The 25,206-nt window shown below is 63.2% G+C and overlaps 1 protein-coding gene across 5 annotated transcripts; it reads right to left on the bottom strand.

Annotated features, from left to right (window-relative positions):
• Positions 1-6,630: 6,630 nt before the first annotated feature.
• Positions 6,631-21,649, bottom strand: DDR1 (discoidin domain receptor tyrosine kinase 1). Of its 5 annotated transcripts, none has more exons than XM_028133814.2 (18): positions 21,615-21,649; positions 16,458-16,587; positions 16,267-16,369; positions 15,839-16,067; positions 14,172-14,319; positions 13,883-13,991; positions 13,311-13,497; positions 12,964-13,210; positions 12,428-12,523; positions 12,176-12,327; positions 11,334-11,499; positions 10,603-10,713; positions 9,388-9,632; positions 9,117-9,244; positions 8,714-8,932; positions 8,100-8,334; positions 7,601-7,750; positions 6,631-7,503 (listed from the first exon to the last, which is right to left on the bottom strand). In XM_028133814.2, exons 2-18 carry the CDS (start codon positions 16,543-16,545, stop codon positions 7,363-7,365), a joined length of 2,754 nt encoding a protein of 917 aa, XP_027989615.1. In that variant the 5' UTR covers positions 16,546-16,587; positions 21,615-21,649; the 3' UTR covers positions 6,631-7,362. The 5 variants fall into 5 exon arrangements, with proteins under 5 accessions (XP_027989615.1, XP_027989618.1, XP_054577967.1 ...); XM_028133817.2 differs by lacking the exon at positions 21,615-21,649 and adding an exon at positions 21,523-21,586; XM_054721992.1 differs by lacking the exon at positions 21,615-21,649 and adding an exon at positions 20,811-20,885.
• Positions 21,650-25,206: the final 3,557 nt, after the last annotated feature.

Raw genomic sequence — 25,206 nt, 5'->3', positions numbered from 1 at the left:
TCACACCTGTCAGAATGGCTATCATCAGCAAATCAACAAACGACAAGTGCTGGCGAGGATGCGGAGAAAAAGGAACCCTCGTGCACTGCTGGTGGGAATGCAGACTGGTGCAGCCACTGTGGAGAACAGTATGGAGTTTCCTCAAAAAAAACGAAAATGGAACTCCCATTTGACCCAGTAATCCCACTCCTGGGAATATATCCTAAGAAACTGGAAACACCAATAAGAAAGGATATAAGCACCCCTATGTTCATAGCAGCATAATTTACAATAGCAAAGATTTGGAAACAGCCTAGGTGCCCGTCAGCAGATGGCTGGATCAGAAAACTGTGGTACATCTACACAATGGAATACTATGCTGCCATAAAAAAGAAGGAATTCCTACCATTTGCAGCAACCTGGATGGAATTGAAGAACATGCTAAGTGAAATAAGCCCGTCCATGAAAGAAAAATACCACATGATCTCACTCATCTAAGGATAATAAAGAAAATTATAAACTGTTGAACAAAAAGATAGATACAGAGACAGTAAAGCATCAAACAGATTGTCATACTACAGCGGGAAGGTTAGGGAGAGGTGGGGGAGATAAGAGATCAACCGAAGGACTTCTATGCATGCATATAAGCATAACCAATGGACACAAAACTCTGGGGGGTGAGGGCATGTATGGGAGTGGGGGTGGCAATGGTAAGATATGCACACATATAATACCTTAATTTAAAAAATGGGGAAAAAAGAATGTTTCATACTAAAATTCTACCACCTGGGTACAGAGCTATACATGCAAAGATGTTTCTGGAAGTGTGTTTGTCGTGTTATGAAAACAGCGGGAACAGCCCGAGCGTCCGCCACTGGGAGCTGGCTGGTAAGATTGGGTCTTGGCAGCATGAAGAATGCTGGGCGGCACTTAGGAGGGGCACAGCGGTGGCCTGGCGCTCCGCACAGCCCTCCCGAGGGAGAGGAAAGCAGACTACAGACGGCATGCCCACCCTACGCCATCTTTGTAGACGCTGCCACGTGTGGGTAAAACTCAACTAGGGCATATGCTTCGTGTTAATGCGAAAGAGAAGGTGGGGCCGGGCAGACCAGGCCACATGAAAGGAAAGCTCTGAGGCCACGGAGCTGCTAGCCACCTGTAGCTATTTCCATTCACATTAAACCATTTGACATTTAGTTCTGTCACACTTGCCCGTTTCAAGTACTCAGCAGCTGATTTGTAGAAAGCTCCCTGATTAGGGCTATCCAGCCTGTGCTCCAAACTTGCTGTTGAAATAGGAATTTGCGGGGTGAAGAAGGCAGGTGTAGGGAATTTTTAAAATTAAGGGGGTCCATGGAAGAAGCACAGGGCTACAGAGTTGCAAAAGAGTACATTTCCATAAGACAAGGGAGCAGGGAGCCAGCAGAAGTTACATTTCCATAAGACAAGGGAACTGGGAATAGCCAAAGGTCTATATTTACAAAATAAAGGAGGGCCTCACATGTCCCCTGTGAGATTTGACCTTTGAGCTCAGGAGTTGCTATAGTGACCAAATCAAAGGGGAATAGTGGCCAATCAGAGGGGATATCAAGGCACAAAAACTGCAGCCTTATAAACCGGGGGAAAGGAACTCGGTGGGGCGCTTCCCCCTCCCCACGTGGGAGTCTGTGCTTGTTCTTCAGTACATTCCCACCTTCTGTCTGTGGACTCATTCTGTGACTCTGACGGACAAAGAATCTGGGGAAGGGGGACACAGCTGCAGAGGGGGACACAGCTGCCCCGGGGGACACCGTGTGTTCTGCTCCAAAAGTCCCGCATCCCTGTGACGTAGAGTGAGCAGCGGCGCCTTAGGCAGCGTCCTGGAGACCGAGCAGAGATCCAGGAGCCCAGAGGCTGCTTCTCAGCAGCACCTCTCTCTGCAGCCGTGCCCCCCTCTGCAGCTGTGTCCCCCTATGCAGCTGTGTCCTCTACAGCTGTTTCCCCCTCTTCAGCCATGTCCCCCTCTGCAGCTGTGTCCCCTTCTGCAGCTGTGTCCTCTGCAGCTGTGCCCCCCTCTGCAGCTGTGTCCTCTGCAGCTGTGCCCCCCTCTGCAGCTGTGTCCTCTGCAGCTGTGCCCCCCTCTGCAGCTGTGTCCTCTGCAGCTGTGCCCCCCTCTGCAGCTGTGTCCTCTGCAGCTGTGTCCCCCTCTGCAGCCGTGCCCCCCTCTGCAGCTGTGTCCCCCTATGCAGCTGTGTCCTCTACAGCTGTTTCCCCCTCTTCAGCCATGTCCCCCTCTGCAGCTGTGTCCTCTGCAGCTGTGCCCCCCTCTGCAGCTGTTTCCTCTGCAGCTGTGCCCCCCTCTGCAGCTGTGTCCTCTGCAGCTGTGCCCCCCTCTGCAGCTGTGTCCTCTGCAGCTGTGCCCCCCTCTGCAGCGTGTTCTCTGCAGCCGTGTCCCCCTCTGCAGCCGTGTCCCCCTCTGCAGCCGTGTCCCCCTCTGCAGCTGTGTCCTCTGCAGCTGTGCCCCCCTCTGCAGCTGTGTCCTCTGCAGCTGTGCCCCCCTCTGCAGCTGTGTCCTCTGCAGCTGTGCCCCCCTCTGCAGCGTGTTCTCCTCTGCAGCTGTGTCCCCCTCTGCAGCCGTGTCCCCCTCTGCAGCCGTGTCCCCCTCTGCAGCCGTGTCCCCCTCTGCAGCCGTGTCCCCCTCTGCAGCTGTGTCCTCTGCAGCTGTGCCCCCCTCTGCAGCGTGTTCTCCTCTGCAGCTGTGTCCCCCTCTGCAGCCGTGTCCCCCTCTGCAGCTGTGTCCTCTGCAGCTGTGCCCCCCTCTGCAGCTGTGTCCTCTGCAGCTGTGCCCCCCTCTGCAGCTGTGTCCTCTGCAGCTGTGCTGCCTGGGGCCAGTGCTTCCCCTTGCAGCATCCCCTTCCCTGTGAGATGGGGTAGTGTTAGCTAGTTCATCTGCTGGGAGTGTTAAATAAGTGTAATATATAAGAAGTATGGTACATGGCACCTAGGAGATGAGTATATTCTTTTAAAAACCACACATTTAAAATCACACCTGATGTAAGTGCTAAGAGAAGAGTGGAGTGGTGTGGCTTTGTGCATCAAGAGGGAATGTGAGCTCCGGCAGGTCAGGGCGCCTGCTGAGGGCCAAGCAGCCACCACCAGGCAGACAGAGGGGAGCTGTGTCCCAGGTGAGGGACAGCGTGCTACGAAGGCCACACAATAGGAGGGCACGAGGCCCAGGGGGAGCTGAGAGGCTGGGGCCCAAGGGAGAGGGTGGGGAAGGGCCCAGCCTGGGCAGGGGGCGGGGGGGGGGGGGGAAGCATTGGCCAGGAAGATTTTGTTCTTATTCTAAAGTCCGTGGGAAGCATTAAAGGGTTTGAAACAGAGGGTGCCGCCCTCTGTCCGCTGACGCCGCAGCCTCTCGCCCTCGCGCGCCGATCTCGGGGCTTCATGGAAGTGAAAAAGAGCCAAAATTCTAGGTCCAAATGGATTGACATAATACGGTGTGAGAAGTGAGATACAGAGTGACTTCCATCCTCCTCCAACGCCTTCAGAGATTTGACTAAGGTACCTCCAAGAGTCCATTGCACTCTCTCATCTCCCGAATGGTCCTGGATTGTTGGGTTTGGAAGCGAGACACAGCTGATCCTCACAGCCAATTGGTCTGGAGGTCAAATCCTTCCAGTGTACCAACAGCAATCAAGGCTTAACAACACCAAGACTTTGCACTCAGCCCACAAAGGGGGGTATCAAGAGCGACCACCTAGGGAGATTGGGGAAGCTGAGCGATAGGGAGGCAGCCAAAAGGTGAAGACACCGAAGCAGGTCACGAATAGAAGGGGTGAAGGAAAGTAAACTAATGGACGACACAGTGTTCAGAACCACATTTATAAGGTTACTTAAGAATCTTCTGGAGGACCAAGATGGCGGCATAGGGCAGACGCCTGATTGTTGCCTACCACAACAATTTTGAAACTACAACTGGAAAACAGAGCAGACACCATCCAGAACAATGGCCGGAGGAATTGCTGTGAAGGAATTGACTGATGGGAGTTGGGATCGGGAAGACGAGGCCCCGCTGGGTCCCGGATCCAGGTGCGCTCGCCCGGCGACTGGTCGCCGCTGCAGACCCAAGTGCCGCCGCAGCGACCTCGGACCAGCCCGCCGCCGCGCACCGGGCGCACCGGAGCTTCGCCGAGCCCGCCGCCCAGCGAGTTCTGCAGCAGCCACCCCGGAGCTTTGAGAAAATGGCTGAAGGAATTGCTGAGAGGGAATTGACCGACAGGAATTGGGATCAAGAAGATGAAGCCCCGCTGGGTCCTGGGTCCGGGTGAGGCCACGCGTCCCTGGGTCCGGGTGTAGCTGGATCATGGGTCCGGGTGAGGCCCCGTGCCCCTGGGTCCGGGCGAGACCAAACCAGAGGGAGTCGGACCTACATTACCACCATTTGTCCACCACCCAGAGCTGAAAAGTCAGTGCCGACATGTGCACATAAGGAACTGGTGGACATTGAAATTGGGTCTTAAAAGAACTGTTGGTCCAGAAAGAAACTCACTACAGACTGATTCATTTGCCTGTCAGCATAACTATTATTGCTCATCTCACATTCGGTTCTTATAAGTATATCTCTAGTGACGCATGATCTCGCTCATCTAGGGGAAATGATGAACAACATAGACTGATGAATAAGAACAGACCCAGAAACAAGGAGGCATCGACCGGACTGTCGGGCCTCAGAGGGAGGATAGGGGAGGGTGGGGGGAGGGGGGAGAGATCAACCAAAGGACCTGTGTGCATGCATATAAGCCTAACCAATGGTTAAGGACAACAGGGGGGTGGGGGCATCCGTGGGGAGGGGTGTGGGATGGGAATGGGGGGATGGGGACAGGTATGTGACACCTTAATCAATAAAGAAATTTTTAAAAAAGGGTTTGAAACAGAGGAGCTGATTCTTGTGTTTTCCAGTTCCGTCTGGCTGCAGGCGGAAAACAGCCCTGAGCGGAGCAGGCTCGGATCCCGCGGGACCCTGTCCGCGTCGGGCAGGAGGGACTGTGTGCCGGCGCCGGGCGGAAGGACGGGTGGAAGGGAAACTTGGGAGCAATGTCCACAGAGCTTCGTGACCCGCTGGGTTTGTGAGGGCGAGTGCGTGAGCCCAGGCTTCTGGCTGTGCGCTGAGTGGATGCGGCTGCCATTCGGTCGGGGAACAAGGGGTGAGGACACAGACACGTGCACCTGGGTGTGTCCGGGCAGCGGTTCCCCGTGTGCCGCGGGAATTGTTCAGACGTGGGGACCTGACTCCTTAGTCCGGGCACTGGCCTCTTCCCGCAGGTTACGGCGCGGCGGCACAGGCCTGGCCGGGAGCCCCGCTGCTTAGAGCGCCGTCGTTACGTGGAGGCTGCAGGTTCAACCCGGGTCACAGGCAACAACCAACCAATGACCGCAGATAAGCGGAACCACAGTCAGCCTCTCTCTTTCCCTCTCTCTCTCTCTCAAAAATAATAACATGGCATCCAACACAATAGCCGTCCAGTGTGAATGAGTCAAAATTACACCTATTTTGGTCAGATTAGCAAAAAATATTTCTTTAGTGTGCCACCAAATTTTAGCAATTAGTTTGTGTGCCACGAGATGAAAAAGTAGACTATCGCTGGTCTACAGCTTCAGGTTCAGAGTGCAGAGGCTGCCCTCCCCCCCCCCACCCCACCCCCGCCCATCCCTCACCACCTGGGCTCTGGCCCCCAAGCCCTGGCCCTGCGGCTCAGCGGGCTCCTCTGCCGCGTCCTGGGCCCCGAGGGCCCTGAGTCCAACCGAAGCTGACGTGGCCTCTCCTGCTGGCTCACTGTGTGAACAGCGACCTTGTCCGCGGGGTCTTTATTCACAAGAACTGCCATCAAGGCGGGTCTGCCTTGCTAGTACTTGCAACTGATTTTCCCCTTTCCAACCAAATTTGACCTTTCTGTTAAATGCTCTCTTGGTGGTGATGGATCATCCTTCCGAGCCTGAGACCATTTAGGCTCTTGCTTCTGGCTCCAGCATGACTCGCACTGGGTGACCCGCCTCGTCCAGGTAAGTGCTCTCCAGCGGGACTCCCACACCCGGGGCCGGGGGCCGGGGGCGGGGGAATGCGGGCTGGAAAGAAGGACAGGCCTGTTTATTAACCTCTGGCTGAAATGCAGCACTTCCTCCAAGTGTGAGTGTGAGCAAACCCCAGCGTGACTGTCACTAACAGACACCACAGCTGTTGGCACATCCCGCCGGCCACGGAAACGCCAGGTACCGGTTACTGTTCGAACATGTCAGTACTTGTTAGGACTGCTGCTAGATGTTATTAAATAATTTTAAAAACATGGGCATAGCCTACTTTTTAACATTTTTACAAACTCCGTATCATCCTATGTATACACACCCACGTAGGGGCTTCATGCACAGTTCTGAGGGGCCACAGGCCCCTCCCGGCGCCGGAGCCGCGGGTCAAACAAGGTCCAGACGCAGCCTCGGGCAGAGCTCCTGCTGAGGCTCGCACCCCGGGTCCCCGCGGCGAGGCCTGGCTACGGACACCAAGCACTGTGCCCGGCAGAGCACAGCGGGGGAGGGATCGGGAGGAGGACGAGGAGGAGGAAGAAAGGAAACGGAACGGCAGTAGAGATTTTACCAAACCCTCAAGAAACCTGCTCATGGCTGTGGAAAACTCAACCTTTATTGGTACCTGCCTAGTGCAGGGGGTTAAAGTTACACCGAGCTTGATCCATATATTAGTGTAAAAATCTGAGTCTCTTCCGCCAAAAATGTACAAACCCCAAGTGATCATAGAAAAACCAATGTGGCAGCTACGACAGAGATGCCTGACCCCAGGGTCACGGGCGTTTGCCCCTCTGTCCCGATTCCCATGTTTATTCCACAGAAACATCCGCTTCGAGGAGTGCTAGCTCTAACAGGCAGGAGGAGGTGGCGCGACCGGGCCGGGCAGGGGTCCCCCGGTCCAGTGTTCCTGAGGATGGCGGGGGAGAAGCCAAGCTGAGGACAATCCTTTTGCGTCCTCCTCACTTCCCCAATCCTCAGCCAGCGGGGTCCAGTGTGTGACGGGGGGAGGGGCTGGGGGCCACACCTCCCTCCAAGAACCAGTGTTGTCCAGGGGCCCAGGGGCTCCAGGGGCCAAGTCCAGTGTCTGCCCTGTGTCTGCCCCAGGCCCCCCTCAGGGACGGCCAGAGAGGCCTGAGAGGGTCTGGCCACAGGCCCGCTGGGTGGGCGGGGGGCTGCTAGGAGGAGAGCAGCGAGGGGTCAGCCCCCCGGCAGGCTCGCCCTGTGGTCACACTGCCTCTCAGAGGTCAAGGGCGGGGGCGGGGCCACTGGCTCCTCTGGTTGGCGCCTGGCTCCCCTGAGCCCTGAGGGGGGGCTGGGCGGCAGGGTTCACGCCGTGTTGAGTGCATCTTCTGCCAGGAACCGGTGCAGCTGGGAAAAGGGCGGTCGCTGCTCCGGCTCCCGGCTCCAGCACCGAAGCATCAGCTCGTACAGGCCCAGGGGGCAGGCAGGCGGCCGGGACAGGTACACCTGCGTTGTGGGAGCAGGTGGAGGAAGGCGAGGGGCAGATGCTCCTTAGTCCCCTGACGGCAGGCCCCGCCTCCCGACCCCGCGGGGCCGCTCTCACCTGGCGGCCCTGGTCCCGGAAGAACTCCCCTGCGTTCTCGATGACCTGCTCATCTGTCAGCTGCCCGAAGGGCTGGGCCCGGCAGAGCATCAGCACCTCCCACAGCGTCACCCCGAAGGCCCACACGTCGCTGGCCGTGGTGAACTTGCCCTGGTGCATGGGTAAGGCATCAGGCAGCAGACCTCCCCCCTCCGCCCCCGACCTCGGCCACGGGGCCTGCCCCTCAGCCTTGCTTCTCTGGCGCGTCCTCTCCCTCCACGCTTCCCTTTCCTACCCTCCTGCCCCCATTTTCTGGTCTCGACTTAACTCCCAACTCACCTTCTTCTAGCTCTAGCCCCGCCCCCGTCACTTGGTCTCTTGCTCTGCCACCGACTCCATCTGTCAGGCCCACTCTTGTCCCCTGGGCCCTCCCTCCCTCCGCCGTGCTGCTCCAGTCCCTGAGCCACGGCCGCCCTCAGAGATGAGCTCCGGTGCCGGCGCCCGCCGGGCAGGCTCTCACCATGAGGATGCTCTCCCAGGCCATCCAGCGGATGGGCAGCACCGCCCGGCCCTGCACCCGGTAGTAGTCCCCAGCGTAGAGGTTCCTGCTCATGCCGAAGTCGGCGATTTTGATGGTGAAATTTTCCCCAACCAGGCAGTTCCTGGTGGCCAGGTCCCGGTGCACAAAGTTGAGTGTGGCCAGGTAGCGCATGCCCGAGGCGATCTGGGTTGCCACGTGCAGCAGCATCGGGTAGCTGAGTGGGGGGCACGGACAGAGGGTCGCTGGTAGCCCCAGTGCTCCCCCGTCACAGACCCCCAGGGCAGCCGCAATGCCAAGATGGAAGTACCAGGCGGAGGTGTGCTAAGTGCCCGCCCGACCCTTCTTTGGTCATCCGACCCCAGGGAGCCGCAGCTTTTCTTGTGCTCCGTGACCAGGCTCGGGCAGTGAGGGCGAAGCGGGCAGGGCACTCCGACAGGTCCGAGTCCCTTCGCCCTCGCGGCAGGCGGGCCCAGCCTCCCTGCCCCTCGAGGAGCTCGTCCCGGGCCCTCCTCAGCCTGTGCGCCTCCCACCCCGTGCTCTCTGCCCGCCGCAGGCTGGCGCTCAGGGCGGGGCCTGCCCGGGCAGCTGCTGACCTGATAGTGGGCCCCCGGGCGGGCTCCCCACCCTCGGGGGCCCCCGCGGGCGCCTTGCCCTCCAGCTGGTGCGCACTAAGGAACTGGTTCAGGTCGCCGTTCTCCATGTAGTCGGTGATCATGCAGAGCGGGTCGTCCTGCACGCACACACCCAGCAGCCGGATGATGTTTGGGTCCTTCAGCCTCGCCATGATCTTCACCTCCTTCAGGAAGTCGTTCCTGGAGCGGCGGCGAAGGCGGAGAGGACACGTGGGCTGACCTGCACATGCACAGCCCCTGCTCCGCGGGCCAGCTCACGGGCGACGTGGGCACCTTCCCCAGACACCCCTCTGCTGTCTCTACCACACTTCTCTCTCGTCCGTACGGCCTCGCCTCCACGCCCAGCTGCCATCCTGGTGCTCACCTGGCATTCTTGGTGGCATCCGGCCGCAGGATCTTGACAGCTACCAGCAGGGGGCGCCCCTTGCGCACACTAAGGGGGAAATCGAGACTGACCAGCTCCTGAGGGCGCTCCACCTCACACAGGTGCACCTGCAGAAACAGGGTCACGTGCAGGTGGTCACGGGGCCACTGGGACAACAGCCACAGGTGACAGGTTGCTGCTCCAGGCGCTGTGTGCGCGGTGCCAGCCCCGGACAGTCAGGCATTCCTGACGGCGGGCAGGGCCTCCTTACCTCCCCGAACTGGCCCTCGCCAAGCTTCTCCTTGAAGCAGAGCCGTGACCGAGGGAAGTCCACTCTGGGCGGCCCGTCCCCGGCCCCCCCGGGAGGCAGCGCGGGCACGGCATAGGTGTTGCCCCCCGTGACGCCCTGCAGAGTGACGATGTCAGCCTCGGCGTAGTGGGGGACGCTGTTCTGAGGAGGTGGGGGCAGAAGCGGGGCGCCTGGCTTCTCAGGCTCCATGTAGTCCCCACTGCAGGCTGGAGGGCAAAGGAGAGAAGACCGGCGAGGCATCAGGAGCCGCCCGGGAGCCTCGCCCCGCAGCCCAGCCTCCCCAGTCCTGTTGGGTCAGAGACTGGGTCTGCCCTCCCTCAACGTCCTCAAACAGAAGCTGCTGGCGCTGGCGGGATGAGAGCTAGGGGGCCAGAGCTTCCAAGGCACCGGCGATGGCGTGCGTCCCGTTCGCCCGGCGTCCCAGCACAGCCCAGAGCCCCGGGAGCCCCTGGAAGAGGGACTCCTCCGCACCCTCACAAGAGGGTGGTGCCAGCCATTGGTCACCCTCCACTTCCCAGCTGTCCCCACTGCCCGCTCCTCGCTCTCACTTAACTGTTCCCAGCTTCCCCACCCCCCCACAACCACCTTCAGCCTTGGCTCCTCCCTGCTCCCATCACCCCACCCCCTGACCACACACGGAGCTCAAAGACAAGCAGAGACAGGGCACACAGCGGGGAGGGACGTCCCTCAGGCCGCACAACAGGGTCTACAGACAGGAGGGGCAGAGCCGCCCCTCGGCCCTGGAGGAGGGGCAACAGTGAGAAGGCGACACCAGGAGAGGAGGCAGACAGGAGGGGGCGAGCCTTCACCTCGGGGCTGCGGAGAGAGGACACATGGGGGGGCAGGGCCAGCACCCAGGGAGAGGCCCTCCTCCTCGAAGCTCTGGAGAGGGGAGAACAGAGGAGTCACAGGAGAGCCTGCCCCCGCAGCCTCCTCTCCGCTCTGGAGAGCTGAAGAGATGGGGGGGAGGAGGGGAGAGCTGAGGGCCAGGGGCTTCCCCTCCTCAGCTCCAGGGGAGGCCTGAGGAGCGAGCGGAGGAGAGTTAGGGCACAAGAGAGGCTGCGGGAACTCGGGAGCAGAGGCCAGTGAGGCGAGGGCAGTGCGAGGTGTGAGGCCCTTTCCCTGTCCCCGTAAAGGCGCGGGGAGCCTGGCGGAGTCCAGGGCAGAGGGGCTTACCCTGGGTGTTGGTGGGTTTGGCCCAGGCGGGTGTGGGGGGGCCCGGGCCTCGAGGGGGACGGGCGTAAGTGGCCAGAAGGAGGCGGTAGGCCGGATTGGAGAGCAGCAACGCTGTCGGGAGAAGGAGGGGTGGGGGACACGGGGAAGGGGTGAGACTCAAGGCTAGACAGACAAGGTGACCCGGAATAGGGCAAGACCGATGTACTGAGAGAGAGAGGATAAAACCCAGATGCGGAGCGTGCTGGCTAGCTGGGAGGATAATGAATGGATGGACAGAGGGCTGGCGGCATGGGTGGGCGGAGAGATGGATGGTTGGATGATGGATGACTGGACGGGTGGATGGGTGATGCACAAATGGTTGGGTGGATGGAGAGAATGACAGGGACACGATGAATGGAGGAATGATGTATGCATACGGGTCGGGGGTGGATGACGGATAGTGGACGGGTGGAAGGAACGGGGTGAGTCTAGGAGAAAGGAGGGGCAGGAAGACACAATGAGAGCACAGCAGAGAGGGGGGCGTGTGGACACAGGGACAGGAGGCCGCTGGGCCGTGGGTGGCTCCTGAGTGAGATGTAAGGTAGGGCCCTGGCCTGCTAGAGTGGGCCGTGACCGAGACACCGAAATAAGAAAAGGAGTCGGAACTGGGGCGACATAAAAGCAAGGGGACGGGAAAGGAGCACAACGAGAAAACAGGCGGAGGACGGGCGACCGGAGCGAGGAGGCCTTACCGGAGCCGCTGGGGACACTGGGGGCAGGATGGGCTGGGTTCCCACGCGGCCGGGGCTCCTGGTACGGGGGCGGCTCTCGAGGGCTCGGGCGGTTGTTGATGAGGATGGTGTCGCCAGGGACAGAGAGGTGAACCGTCAGCTCCTCTTCCAAGACCCGCCGCTCGGCCTTGGCGGGAAGGCGAGGGGTGAGCTGCGCCCACGCTCCCCCCTCCCGTCCCACTGCCCGGCGGGGCCGCCAACCCAGCTCGAGAGCATGTGAGTCCGCGGATGGGACCCCCCAAGTCTGACCAGTCCACCGAGATCAACTTTAACGTGAGCCGCCGCCTCTCCCCGGAAGACGTGGGTGTGGGGTTTGCCCACTTCTCCCGGGGCCCCTGCAGCTCCACCCTTCCCCCCGCTGTGCCCAGGAGTCCGGAGGCCCTGGACAGCGCGGTGGCCACCTCTCCTCCCAGCCCTCCCTGGGGCGGGCGCAGGCTGCCCTCCTCTCAGCAAGCAGCCAGGACACTGGTGGCCGCCCGCAGGCCCCACCACCCCACCCACACTTCCGTACGTGTCTCTTCACCGACCCCTCTCTAATTGTCCTAGTTAGACTGCGAGGAGTCCCTCAGGGACCCTGACTGGCAGACGGGGCCCAGGCCCGGAGCCCCGCCCACCAGCTGAGGAGCCGGAGCCCCGCCCACCAGCTGAGGAGCCGGAGCCCCGCCCACCAGCTGAGGAGCCGGAGCCCCGCCCACCAGCTGAGGAGCCGGAGCCCCGCCCACCAGCTGAGGAGCCGGAGCCCCGCCCACCAGCTGAGGAGCCGGAGCCCCGCCCACCAGCTGAGGAGCCGGAGCCCCGCCCACCTTGCTGAGGAGCCGACGCCAGTGCAGCCGCCAGAGCATGAGGGCGATGATGAGCAGCAGCAGCAGGATGATGGCCACCAGGCAGCCGATGAGGATGGCCGTCGGGCTGCCCTCTGCCTTGGCCACGGGCTGCTGGCCCCGGGGCTCCAGCTCTGGCGGTGGAGGGGAGGGGGAGGAGGATCAGAGCGGCACTTGGGGGTGCCCGGGGGAGCGGTGCACAGGACCCACCCCCAGGAGGCCCAGGCTGCTCACCCAAGCCGCTGAAGTTGGTGGGAGGTGGGCCAGGTGGCCACCAGGGGGCTGGTGGGAAGGTGCCCCCCAGAGCCAGGGAGGACTCATTCACAACATCTGGGGAGAAGAAGACAAGAGAGGGAGGCAGACAGGGCAGCCCAGGGCAGGGCAGGGACTGCAGAACCAGGGAGGAGGCCAGTGGGAACAGGCCTGACACTCAACACTGTCCCAGCCAATCAGAACGGGAGGAGGGATGGGGCCGAGGCCTGGAGACCTGGCTGTGCTGGACGTTAACCTTTTAGCTGCTGGGCTGTGGGAAGATGCGGGGCTCCGGGGAGCACCAGGGGCTCGGAGATGGGGCTAATTCCCAGGCAGCAGAGTGTTTCAGTGTTTAGCAGCCAGCGTCACACTGGCTCAACATCAGCCCTGGGGTCTCACCACAGACGGACAGGGACAGGTGGGAGGGGAGGGCTGCGATCGCTGGGAGACCCGCTGTTGGGAAGTCTCCTGGGTGGGTGCCAGGGTGGGTACGGGACTGGGCCGCCATCAGGGCTTACCAGAGATGAAGGAGATCTCACTGAAGAGTAGCCACGGCCCAGCAAAGAGGAAGCGACACTGCAAAAAGCGGGCCACGCGGCCGCCCAGGGGCACCGACACAGCCCGGGCCCTGGGGTCCCCCAGGCTGCCCCCCAGGACGTGCCGCACAGGCTCCCCCTCCCAGGCCATGGCTGGGCCTCGCTTGAAGCGACACTCCACGCCGCCAGGCAGGCGGGCTCCCAGGGTGTGCATGTTGTTGCAGTGAGCCTGGGGGAAGGGAAAGAGACGCGGGGCCAAGGCCGGGCTCGCGAGCGCCCAGGGGCACCGCCTGGCCCCCGCGCCCTCCCTGGGAGCTGGGCACACTCACCTGCATGGCCTGGAAGGCCCTGAGCCGGTCAAACTCAAACTCCATCTCCACGTAGCCGCTGGGGAAGCTATGGTTGCTCCATCCCACATAGTCATAGCCCGGCCAGACCCGCAGCTCCTGGCTCTCCCGAAAGTCATCCAGCCCCAGCACGCCGTCCGCCAGCTGGCCCAGCCCTCCATACTGCAGCCTGGGGCAGGGCCGGGGCCAGGTTGGAAGAGAAGAAAGTGTCCTAGCCAGGTGCTTGGCAACCCCAGCCCGACCCCAGCCGCACCCGCTCTCTCCCACCACCAGGACTAGGACGGCCCTCGGAGCCACGTGTGTTTGTTGTGACAACCCCGAGAGGTGTTAGCAAAGGGTGCCTTTTTCCAGTTCGCACAGTGTCACATGAGCTACTGGTCGCCTTGCTGACCTTCAGTCCTGGTCCTGTCCCTTTGCCCACCTAACCCCCCCCCCTCCCCATTCTTCTATCTCACTGCACGACTACTTACCCCCCCCCTTACCTCCCTCCCTCCCTCCCTCCCTCCCTCCCTCCCTCCCTCCCCAGGCCCGTCCCGCAGGGCCTGCTTCTTCACCCGCCAACGGTGTGCGTGGTGTGTCCGTCGTAGGTGGAGTCATTGAGGTGCACGGCCTCAGCCAAGTTCATCGTCTGCCCCACAGGGGCCGTGTAAGACAGCAGTCCATCTGGGGGGTGGGAGGGGGCATGAGGGCAGGCGTGGAGGAGGCCATGCTGGCCAGTCCCCTCTTCACTCAGAATGCGGCTCCCCAAGGGAGAGGCCCTGGATGCTCCTCCCCCTGGCCCCCACCCCACCCCAGGATAGGGAACCAGTTGGGGGCGGGGGGAAGAACCCCTGAACAACTCACCTTTCCAGAGGCAGCCGTAGAGCTCCACCCGCAGACAGACGCTCATGACCCGGTCAGCCCGGGGGTAGAAGCGAACCAGTCGGGCCACCATGGGGGGCCCAAGGTCCTTCAGCACCACTCCCCCGGGGTCCTCATTTCCCAAGATCACCTGCAGGCCGGGGAACAGGGTGGATGGGTGGGAAAGGCAGGTCTGCCATCCCGTCACCTGCTCCCCGCCCCAGCCCCCAGCCCCTCTGCTCACTCTGCAGGTGCCCCGGGCCCACCGTGGGCCAGCAAACCCTCGGTGGTGAGCGCCAGTCCCTGCCTGTAGGGCGGAGCCCACAGGGAGACAGCTGTGAAGAATGAGGAGGGGGGGGGGAGGGCAGAAAAGGCTGGCTGAGGTGACATCTGGAGGGGGGGGAGGGAGAGCCTTGGACAAGGGGTGGACATGGGGTGGCAGGAGCTTTCCAGGCAGAGAAGAGCCAGTGAAAATGCTGAAGGTGTGGGATGAGCCCTAGCTGGTTCACAAACAGCCACAAAACCAGGGTGGCCAGCGGGCAAGGACAGGGAATGGGCGCGGCCAGGGCCAGGCGGGCCAAGTGTCCTTTCCGGTGAGCGGGAGCCGACCGCGGCCTGCAGCCACTGTGCCCCATCGGACATGCATCTCCTTTTTAATTTTTTGTTTCGAGTTTATTAAAGCTGGAAACAGCGAGACACAGGAGAGCCTGGGACAGGAGACCAGCAGGGCGGGGCTGCCGGCTCACTAAGAAGGCAGAGGAGCCCTGGCCAGGGCTCAGTGGTGAGATTCCGCCGGGGCAGCCGAGAGCCACAGTTCAATTCCTGGCCGAGGGCACGTGCCTTGGTTGCGAGTGTGATCCCCACTCCAGGGCCAGGTGGGCTGCGTGTGGGAGGCAACCGGTGGATGTGTCCCACAGCCTATCTCACTCTCTCTCCCCTTCCGCGCTCACTAAAAATCGAGGGAAAAATATTCTCACTCCTTGGGCAAGGATTGATTAAATGAATGAATGAATGAAGTCAGAGAAAAGGAGGCGTTGGGGACAGGGTCAGGGGTTAGCCCAGGACGAGCTGCCGCTGCCTGGTGGTCCCCTGGTTGCAGTCTTGCGGGTCCCTGAGGGTCGAGGAGAGGCAGGCCTGTGCGGGCCTGACCGCCTCGTCTGAAGGACACTGATGTCACCTCCAAGGCGAGATCTGACCCAGGCAGGACGGGCAGGAGCAGGGAGAACAGTCAGGGGATCCCTCAGGCCCGCACCTGAGCGGGATGGGGTGGGGATGGTGGGGCTCGCCCAGGGCAGGTGGAAGAGGGCGGAGGGGAGTGGTGGAGGCAGGAACAGCAGGAAGCAGGAGGTGAGAGAACAAGTCAGGGTATCTTCTTAGCTCCTGGCCTGAGCCGCTGGGCACATGGTGGTGCCATTTCCTGAGCTGGAGAACACGGGGAGGGGGCGGGGGACGGGCTGGGGCAGGTGTGGGACTCAGGCTCAGCTTGGGAAGCTGATGGTAAGTTCGAGACCCCCTTGGACGTCCAGGCTGAACAGCGCTCGATGGAGCTCGGGTGAGAGGTTTGGGTGGAGAGGGTGCGGACCGGAGGGTGGTCCGTGGACAGGTGGCATTTAAAGTGCAGTGGAGGAGAGAAGAGAGCCGCCCTCCTGGCTGTCACCCTGCAGCCTCACCTCCTGACCCCAGCGGTCCCTCCAGTCCATCCAGCGGTGGCCGTCCCGGGAGTAGCGCAGCCGGTAGCTGGGGGAGAACTCCTTGCCCAGGCCTCCAGCGTGCCGCCCCTGGGTGCCCACCAGAGCCACCAGGTGCAGCCGCCGGAGATCCACCTGCAGGTACTCCTCCTCCTTGGGAAAGACCGGCCCTGCTGGGCACCAGGCCCCGTCCCCATCGCTGCTCTCCAGCCTGGGAGGGGGCAGGAGGTCACAGGAACGTCTGGCCCTGGGTCTGCCTCTGGCTCTAGTGTTTAAAGCCCCCAGGACTGTGGGGTCTCATTGGCACTGGCCCTCTCAGAAGCCTCTTGGCTTGCGCAGAGGGGCTGGAGGGGCAAGTAGAGACCCCAGGAGCTAACCTCCAGGGCCGCCCTGCCCGGTGTGCCAGGTACCTGCTGTGGCGAGCAGCCGTGGAGTCTGACCAGGAGCTAGAGGCAGAGATGTCCCCGTCCGGGATGGTCCGGTCCTGCATGCCCAGGGCATAGCGGCACTTGGCTGGGTGAGGACAGGCAGGTGAGGGTCCCTGCCTCTGATTCTGTCTCCCAAGCCCCACCCTGAGGGACCCGAGCACCAGCCTCCTCACCAGGGTTGAAATGTCCTGTCATGTCGGCACCTTCCGTTGGCACGGAGCACAGCAGCAGCAGCAGAGACGAGAGGGCCCCCGGCCCCATAGCTCCTGATCTCTCGGGCCTAAGGGGGTGGGGGCAGCATCTCTACAGGGAACAAAATGGGGGGGGGGAGTTAAAGGGCAACCAAGGAGACAGGGTCGCAGCCAGCACCAGCAGCCAGAGGCGGAAGGGGCTGCTTCGGGGTAATGGAGGAAGAGGACCACGAGTGGTCTGACAGCGTCCGCTGTGTTTCTAACGCTTCCCGTGAGCCAGACACCGGGCTAATCTCCGGTCTCCTCCCCACCTAGGAGCCCCACTTTTTTAGACAAGGGGGGACCCCCGCCCCTTCCAATCTCACAGCCCCCCGTCGCCTACGAGCTCCAGTGTGATCCCGGGACCAGGCCTCAGCAACACCGGGAAACGTGGGAGCAGTGCAGGCCGCAGGCCTCACCCTGGGCCCTCCAGGGATCTGTGCCAGGAACCTCCGAGAACCCTGCTCTTCCCCAGTGCGGTCCAGGTAGCTTGTCCCAACGGAACCCATTCCAATGAACCTTGGGACTAATGAACCCTGGAACTCCCTCCAGCCCAGGCAGGTGGGACCCCCTCCAGCCCAGGCAGGTGGGACCCCCTCCAGCCCAGGCAGGTGGGATGCCCCCTCCAGCCCAGGCAGGTGGGACCCCCTCCAGCCCAGGCAGGTGGGACCCCCTCCAGCCCAGGCAGGTGGGACCCCCTCCAGCCCAGGCAGGTGGGATGCCCCCTCCAGCCCAGGCAGGTGGGATGCCCCCTCCAGCCCAGGCAGGTGGGACCCCCTCCAGCCCAGGCAGGTGGGACCCCCTCCAGCCCAGGCAGGTGGGACTCCCTCCAGCCCAGGCAGGTGGGACCCCCTCCAGCCCAGGCAGGTGGGACTCCCCCTCCAGCCCAGGCAGGTGGGACTCCCCCTCCAGCCCAGGCAGGTGGGACTCCCTCCAGCCCAGGCAGGTGGGACTCCCCCTCCAGCCCAGGCAGGTGGGACCCCCTCCAGCCCAGGCAGGTGGGACCCCCTCCAGCCCAGGCAGGAAGGGCAGCCGGGACTGTCCTCTCCCAGGTCCGCACTGAACGCCCCGCCCTGGAACACTGAGGGACCCCAGGACCACCCTTCACACCGCAGCTCTTCCTGCTGTGCCTTCCCTCCTGAGCCCAGACCACCTGTGCCCCAGTCCCCACTTTCTGAAGGGGAAAGGGCCCAGGGCTGAGGTCACCCCAGGGTGTAGGAGGAGTGGGGCACACTCCCCCATCCTTTTGTCCTCCTCCAGCTGCTCCCACAATGCTCTAGGCAGGAATGTAAGAGGCAGCTGAGACCCCACAGCTCTGAAGCAGCAGCTGAGGGCTGAGTTACGGGGGGGCACCCTGCATCCAGTCAGAGCTAGAACCAGAGGCATCATACCTAGTCCCAGGGGGTCCAGAACCCACCCATTGGGGCCTGGAACCCTGGGTGCCGCTCTCCACCCCAAACCGCCCCCCCCGCCCCCCGTCAGAACAGCAAGCCCTTGTTCCCTGAGTAACCTTCCTGCCAACCCCAGATGAGTCATCAGAGCCAGGCGGGCAAGAGGAGCCGGGCAGAGACACAGACCAGCAGAGGATGGGAGGCAGGGGGCAGAGAGGCAGGCAAGAAACACAAAGCAAGAGGTAAACAGGGCAGGCTCAGAAACACGGGGCGCCAGGCCATCCTTCTCCGCCTCCCATCCCCCATTCTCTCCACGGGCCAGACCCGGGGGGCAGGCCCACAGATCTACCAACCCACCGCCCTGCCCAGCACAGCCAATGACAACCTGGAGGCTGGACACCACCACCACCACCCCGCCAGACAACACCCACACCGCTGTGTGTGTGCGGACATTCTCACACAGACACACTCACACAGACACACACTCACACACACACTCACACTCTCAGACACACACTCTCACACACTCTCTCACAGACACACACTCTCACACACTCACTCACACACACAGACACACACACACACACTCACAGACACACACACAAACACACACACACTCTCACACACTCTCACACACTCTCTCACAGACACACACACACTCTCACACACTCACACTCACAGACACACTCACACACACTCACAGACACACTCTCACACACACACACACACACTCTCACAGACACTCTCACACTCTCACACACTCACTCACACACACAGACACACTCACACACACTCACAGACACACTCACACTCTCACACACTCACTCACACACACAGACACACACTCACACACTCTCTCACACAACACACACACACACTCTCACAGACACTCTCACACTCTCACACATTCACTCACACACACAGACACACACTCACACACACACTCTCACAGACACACACTCTCACACAAACACACACATACTCTCACACAGACACACACACTCTCACAAACTCTCACACTCTCACAGACACACTCTCACACACAGACACACACAATCTCACACAGACACACACACACACATAGACACACTCTCAAAGACACACTCTGACAGACACACTCACAGACACACACACATACACACAGATACACTCACACACACACACACACACTCCCAGACACACACACACTCTCACAGACACACTCTCACATAGACACTCTCACACACACACTCTCACAGACACACTCACACAGACACACACACTCTCACAGACACACTCACACAGATACTCACACACTCTCACAGACACTCTCACACACATACTCTCACAGACACACTCTCACACAGACACACTCTCTCACAGACACACACTCAGACACACTCACACAGACACATTCTCACAGATATACTCTCACAGACACACTCTCACAGACACACTCACAGATATACTCTCACAGACACACTCTCACACAGACACACACACACTCTCACAGATACACTCTCACACAGATACACACAGACACTCTCTCTCACAGACACACTCTCACAGACACACTCACACACACACTCACACAGACTCTCATACACTCACACAGACACACACACACACTCACACACACTCTCACACAGACACACACACTCACACAGACACTGACACACAGACACACACACACTCTCACAGACACAATCACACTCCGACACACACACTCACACAGACTTTCACACACAGACACTGACACATAGTCACAATCACACACAGACACACTCACACAGACACCGCACCTGGAGCCCGCTGTGTGCAAGGTTGGATTAGCTCAGCACACACCTGTGGGCCGCACAGCAGCCGTCAGGCTCCGGGCCGGACACGCGTCGTGCACACCCTAGTACACTCGTCGCTCAGACTCCCAGCGGGCAAACAGCCGCTCACTCCCCACCCGCACCTCGGCCTTCTGGGCAGCGCAAGCCCCCGGGAAGAGCTAGCTTCAGACGCCTGTGGGCCTGAAACGGCCCGGGCCCGGCCCACCGCGCGGCCGCCCTCACAGGGCAGCGGCAGACACCCCAGGCCCCGGGCAGGAGCCCAGAGAACTGGGGCGCAGGCCACCACCTACCCGCGCCGGGCCAGGGAGGGGGGAGTCCCGGGCACGGGAACCGGGGCAGCCGGCGCACCAGCCTCGCGGTTCCGCCCAGCTCGGCACCGCCGGGCCCTCGGCACCGCGCCCGGGCGGACTGGCTGGGCGGGGATGCGGGCGGGCGTGCGGGACCTGCGGGCGGGCGGGGCGGGGCGGGGCGGCTGGTGCTTTCTCTCGGGCAGAACCAACTGCCGGCCCGCGGGGGTGGCGGCGCCTCGGGCAGGTCAGGGCGCCCGACTGGGAGCTGGCCGCGGAGGCCCGGGGCCTGGCCCGGCAGGAGGGCGCCCCGCTCCGGGGCCGAGGAGGTGACGCGGGGCCGAGGAGGGGCGCCGGCCGGCCTGCGGCGTGAGGGCCCACCGCCGCCGGAGCACTTGCCCGAGGCCGGGCTCCCGCGCCCACCGCCAGCCCAGAGGCGGGCAGGCCGACCGCGGGGCCGGGCCAGCAAGTGCAGCTCCGCACGTGGCCCCCGCCCCGCGCCCGCCGCCCCGCCGCCCCGCCGCCCTACCTCTCCTCGCGCTGCCCGGCCCGGCCCGGCGGAGCGGGGCCCCGGGAGCGGCGGCGGCGCGGGGCGGGGCGGCGCCTGGCTGAGTGGAGGCGCCGGCGGGGCTCGGTGGCGGCGGCTCGGAGCAGCTGTTGGGGGCCTGCGGGGCCCGCAGCCCGGGCCTCCGCTCCACCAGGCGCCGCCCCCGCCCGCCCCGCCCCGCCCCGCGCCGCGCCCGCCGCCTCCCGCGAGCCCCCCGGTCCCCAGCGTCACCGTCCGCGTCGCCCTTCACCCACCGCGCCCCCAGGCCCCCACCGGAGAGAACCGCGAGCCGAGGCCCCGCTCAGGGCCTCCCGCACCGGCGCCTCCCTGCCCCGCTCGGGCTCAGTTCCCGGAGAGGGCGGCCCCGGGCGGCGGGAGCAGGTTCCCACAGGCCGCGGGCGGGCGGGCGTCTGCTGGGGAAGGAAGCAGCTCACCTGACACCAGCCCGGCCCGCTCTTCGCGCCCCTCTGTGCCCCCCACTCTGCACCCCAACCCCCACTGCCCAAGCCTGGCGCCGGCCCTCTCCCGGCCCCTCCAGTTCCTCCCTGACTCGGGCCCAGACTCCAGCCCTGGTTCTCCCGGGCGGGCCTCGCCACCAGCTCGGGCCGGGGGGCCGGGGGGCCGGGGGGCCGGGGGCGCCGGCCGCTGGCGAGCACAGGCCTGGACCGGGGGGCGGGGGGCAGAGAGGAACCAGCCCAGGAGCCGCACACACGCAGGGACCGCGAGCTGGGGGCCAGGTGGGCAGCGGTGCCCCCGCCCACCCCACTCCGCCGCCTGCGGTTACGTCTCCGCCTGGCGACTCCCACCCAGGCGCCCCCCTCACCCGCCGTGCCACCCCCGACGCCAGCCCGAGACACACACCTCCCAGCCCGCCCAGCGCACAGCACCGCGGGGAAGGGCCGGCCTTGGGGGCCAAGGCGCCGAGGGGCACGGCTCCGCCCGGGCCACGCCACCCGCGGGCCCCACCTGCTAAGGGACGCACTAGCCCGCAGCCGGGGCCGGAGGCCGGCCTCTCCCCACCGTCCGCTCCCACCCAAACCCGAGCGCCCAGCACCTACCCCTCGGGAGACGTCTGGGGGAGTCTGGGCCGGGAGAGGCGGGCCGAGGGTGGAGTCAGGCCGGGCGGGGCCAGGGTGTCCCAGGAGCCTCACCTGGCGGCGCTCCGCCTCGGCGTCCAGGCGGGGCCGGGGAGACTCGCCCCGCGCCCCAGGAGAGGCGCGGCCCCTCACCCTCGGGTGGGACATTCCGCACCCCGCCGCGCGGGCCCGGGCCAGGTGGCATGGCGGGGCCAGGCATGGGGTCCGCTGCGGAGGGCAGAGTTGACCATAAAATCCTGAGACCCTTGCCCTCGGCCCCCCCCCCCCCGGAGAATTCCTAACTGGTGATGCCCACCTCGCCCAGCCCGGGCTGGAGGGGCGGCGGACGCAGGGCTGGGGCCCCGCGGAGTCAAGTGACAGCAGAAGCGGGCTGGAGCCGGCTGGAATGCGGGGCTCGGAGCCCAGATTCCCAGGGGCCGCGAGGGAAACCCCAGCCATTCCGGGGCCCCAGAGCGGGGCCCAGACGGAGCGCCCACTACCTATCCGGAGCCCACCCACCCCTCCTGCCGCACCCCCACTCCAGAGGCCCTTTGTCCTCCGGGGCTCCCCAAGGTCTCTCCCCTCCCCCGCAGGCCCCCCCTCCCGGGGGAGGAGGGAAACAGCTGGGAGAACGTGGGAGAAGCACCGAGGAGGGAGTAGCTTCGGGACCGCAGACCCGGGGCGCGGAGGGGAGGCCCGGCAGGCCCGGTGCGGGGGGAGCGGCCGGCCCCGCGGCTGCAGGCCTCTTCCCGGGACACGCGAGCTGGGTCGGCCCAGGGCGAGGGCGAGTGGCTGGTGGGGGCGGGGAGGGCAGACGAGGCCCTGGGCGTGAGTCAGGCCCTGACACCACTGGGTGCGAGTGGGAAACCGAGGCTCCGGCGTGGAGGGGGCGGACAGCCCGGAGCAGGCGGAGCGGCGGTCCCGGTGGCGGACACCGGCAGCAGAAGACGCACGGGAGCAGGGTGAGGGCGCTGGGGCCTGAGCGCCACGGGCGGAGAGCGGGCACCACACGCAGGGGAGGCGGGGAGCCTGCGGTCTGGGGGGGACGCGGGGACGGAGTGGGCGCCCTGTGTGGGCGGAGAGGGCAGGAAGCCAGGCCCGAGCAGCGGCGGACTGAGGGACAGGGAACAAAGACAAAGAGGAGCGAGGGCTGAGTGAGACCACAGCTGGGGAGAGCAGGCCGACTGCGGCGCGGGGGCTGGACCTCAGGGACCCGAGCGACGAGCAGCGTCAGAGGCTGGAAGGGGCGGGCGCGGGACAGGCCAGGGGAGAGCGAACCGGCATCGCACCTGGTTCTGGGCTCAGGACCCAGGGGCCGCAGACTCCCCTGGGGGCGCCCAGCCCCTCAGCCCACAGCCTCCATCCTCCCCTCCTCCCCCAGGCAGGCGCGCTCGCTCCACCCGCCTCCAGCCTCCAGCCTCCAGCCGGGACCGCTGTCCCTCCCTCGAGGGGAGGGCCCGCTCAGTCCCACTCCGGCCTCCCAGTCCAGCTCTGGCTTCCTCTCACCTCCAGTTCAGTCCTGGGTCCCAGTCCCCCCAATCTCAGGCCTTTGGGGTCCCAGGTCTGAAGCTGCCAATGCTGCCGGGCTTTGTCCGCCCTTCGGGGCGGGAGCAGCTGCCCCAGCCAGCTGCCTCGGCTTCAACGTGACCATGGCAACCCAGCCGGCGGCCCCCGCAGAGGGGGAGGGAGCAGCCTGGCCCGGGAGAAAGGGAGGGAGAGGCCCGCACGGAGAAACGGAACCAAAGGGAGGCCGCAGACAAAGAGCCCCCAACAAAGGGAGGCGGGGGAGGCCGGTCGGGGAAAGCTCACGGGCGCGGCGGGCGCTGGGTCCTGCTGAGGGGGCGGGTCCAGGCGGGAGGGACTGACCGCCAGGAGGTGGGAGAAGGGAGGTTGCACTGGATTGGCGGGTCCTTGGGAGGTCTCCTGAGTCCCCCACAATTCACCTTCTTCTCTCAGTTTTTGCACCTGGGGAGAACCAGAGTTCCAGTTCCTTTTTCCCTTTTTTAAACATATTTTTATTGATTTCAGAGAGGAAGGGGGCGGGGAGAGACAGAAACATCAATGATGAGAATCATGGATCAGCTGCCTCCTGCAGGCCCCACACTGGGGATGCAGAGCCGGCAACCCAGGCATGTGTCTTGAGGTGACCTCCTGCTTCATAGGTCGGCGCTCAACCACTGGGCCGTACTGCTGGGCAAGAGTGCAGTTTCCTAGTTGGTTGCCCCGAGTTGTACCAGAGTCCATAAGCCACCCTTAGTTTTCAAGAATAACCCCAACTGTAAACATAGTCCGGCCGGTCCCCTCTAATGCACAAATGTCCTTGTCAGACTATGTTGTCCAAGTCTTGGTTTAGAAACCAGGTCCCCAAAGCCAGAGGTGGCTGATTGGGCTTGGAGGGGCAGGGAGGGAGGAGGAAGCACCATGGCGGGTGAGCGGGGCGGGGACTGAGCCAGCGTGGCCCTGTCTGAGAGGCCAGCAGTGAGCTTGCCGCTCCCATCTGCACCCCAGACCCCTGGCCCTCAGGATGGAGAGGGAATGCGGCCCTGGGGCAGGCCCTCTGAAGGCAGCACAACCCACACCCAGCGTGAGGGCCTCCCGCTGTGGTCTCTCCTGGGTCACTCGGGTCTGCGGTCCACCTCCCGCTTCATTCCTCAGTGAGTGAGGGTTGTCAGCCTCGCAGGGCCTGGCAGTAAGAGCTGTCCTCCCAGTTCAGTCCAGAGGGGGAGTGGGGCAGGTACGTGTGTGTGCACACATGTGTATGTGTGTATGCACGCCTGTATGTATATACTACTATGTGTGTGTGTTATGTGTGTGTGTTCAGCAGTCCGGAGGGCCTCTGGGAAGAGCGAGGGCTCATGGAAGTTCTCCCCCCACGTAACGGTGGGACCCTGCAGGAGAGCCCTCGGGAGAACTCTATGTTGGCAATAAAGCTCTCTGCTTCTAATCCCCCTCAGCTTCCTTTCCCTTTGTAAACAGCCCTCCGTCTTGGCCCCAGGCGCCCGTGGCTGCCATGCCGGCATCACTGGGTGGCAGCCGGTTCATTTCCTGAATAAATCCTTTCTGGTGATGGAACACTAATTGACATTATTTTCAGTCATCATTTGTGTGTGTGTGTGTCACACACACGCATGCATGTGTGCACATGTGTGTGTGAATACGTCCATGATCACAGAATGCAGTGTGACCGTGCTGTCCTCGGGGCTGCAACGCCGTCCTCCCGAGAGGAGAGGAAGGCTGGAGAGTGCAGAGACGAGGGTGGACAGGGTGTGTGACCGGGAGACAGGGTCTGTCCGGGTGAGGAAACCGAGAGGCAAGGTGAGCTTATTCTGCGGGTGGGAGGAAGAGCTGGCGTTTGAGCCGGAAATCGCGTGATTATGTTTGTGTTATTTTTAAAGCAGTTTTCTGTCGGCCGAGTTCTGGGGTCAAGGCTGCCGGGGAGGGAGGCTTACCCACTCGCCTGGCGCTGCCCCCAGCCCCCACCCCAGCCCGAATGCCAGGAGGAAGTGGTGAGCTCCTCTTGACCCTGGAAGTCAAGGTCAGTGCTAAGATAGTGTTTCTCAAACGGAGGTCCTGG

This window comes from Eptesicus fuscus, chromosome 10, assembly GCF_027574615.1.
Source record: "Eptesicus fuscus isolate TK198812 chromosome 10, DD_ASM_mEF_20220401, whole genome shotgun sequence".
Classification (NCBI taxonomy): domain Eukaryota; kingdom Metazoa; phylum Chordata; class Mammalia; order Chiroptera; family Vespertilionidae; genus Eptesicus; species Eptesicus fuscus.
The sequence above is the reverse complement of the archived record's forward strand: the minus strand, read 5'-3'. Positions and strand labels throughout refer to the sequence as shown.

Coding starts and splice junctions, on each gene's coding strand:
- DDR1 (XM_028133814.2), bottom strand. CDS start 16,545: ATGGGGCCGGGGGCCCTCTCGTCTCTGCTGCTGCTGCTGTGCTCCGTG. Junction 13,992..14,171: donor CTACGGCTGCCTCTGGAAAG/GTGAGTTGTTCA, acceptor CCCACCCCCCAG/ATGGACTGCTGTCTTACACG. Junction 12,524..12,963: donor TGAGATCTCCTTCATCTCTG/GTAAGCCCTGAT, acceptor TCTTCTCCCCAG/ATGTTGTGAATGAGTCCTCC.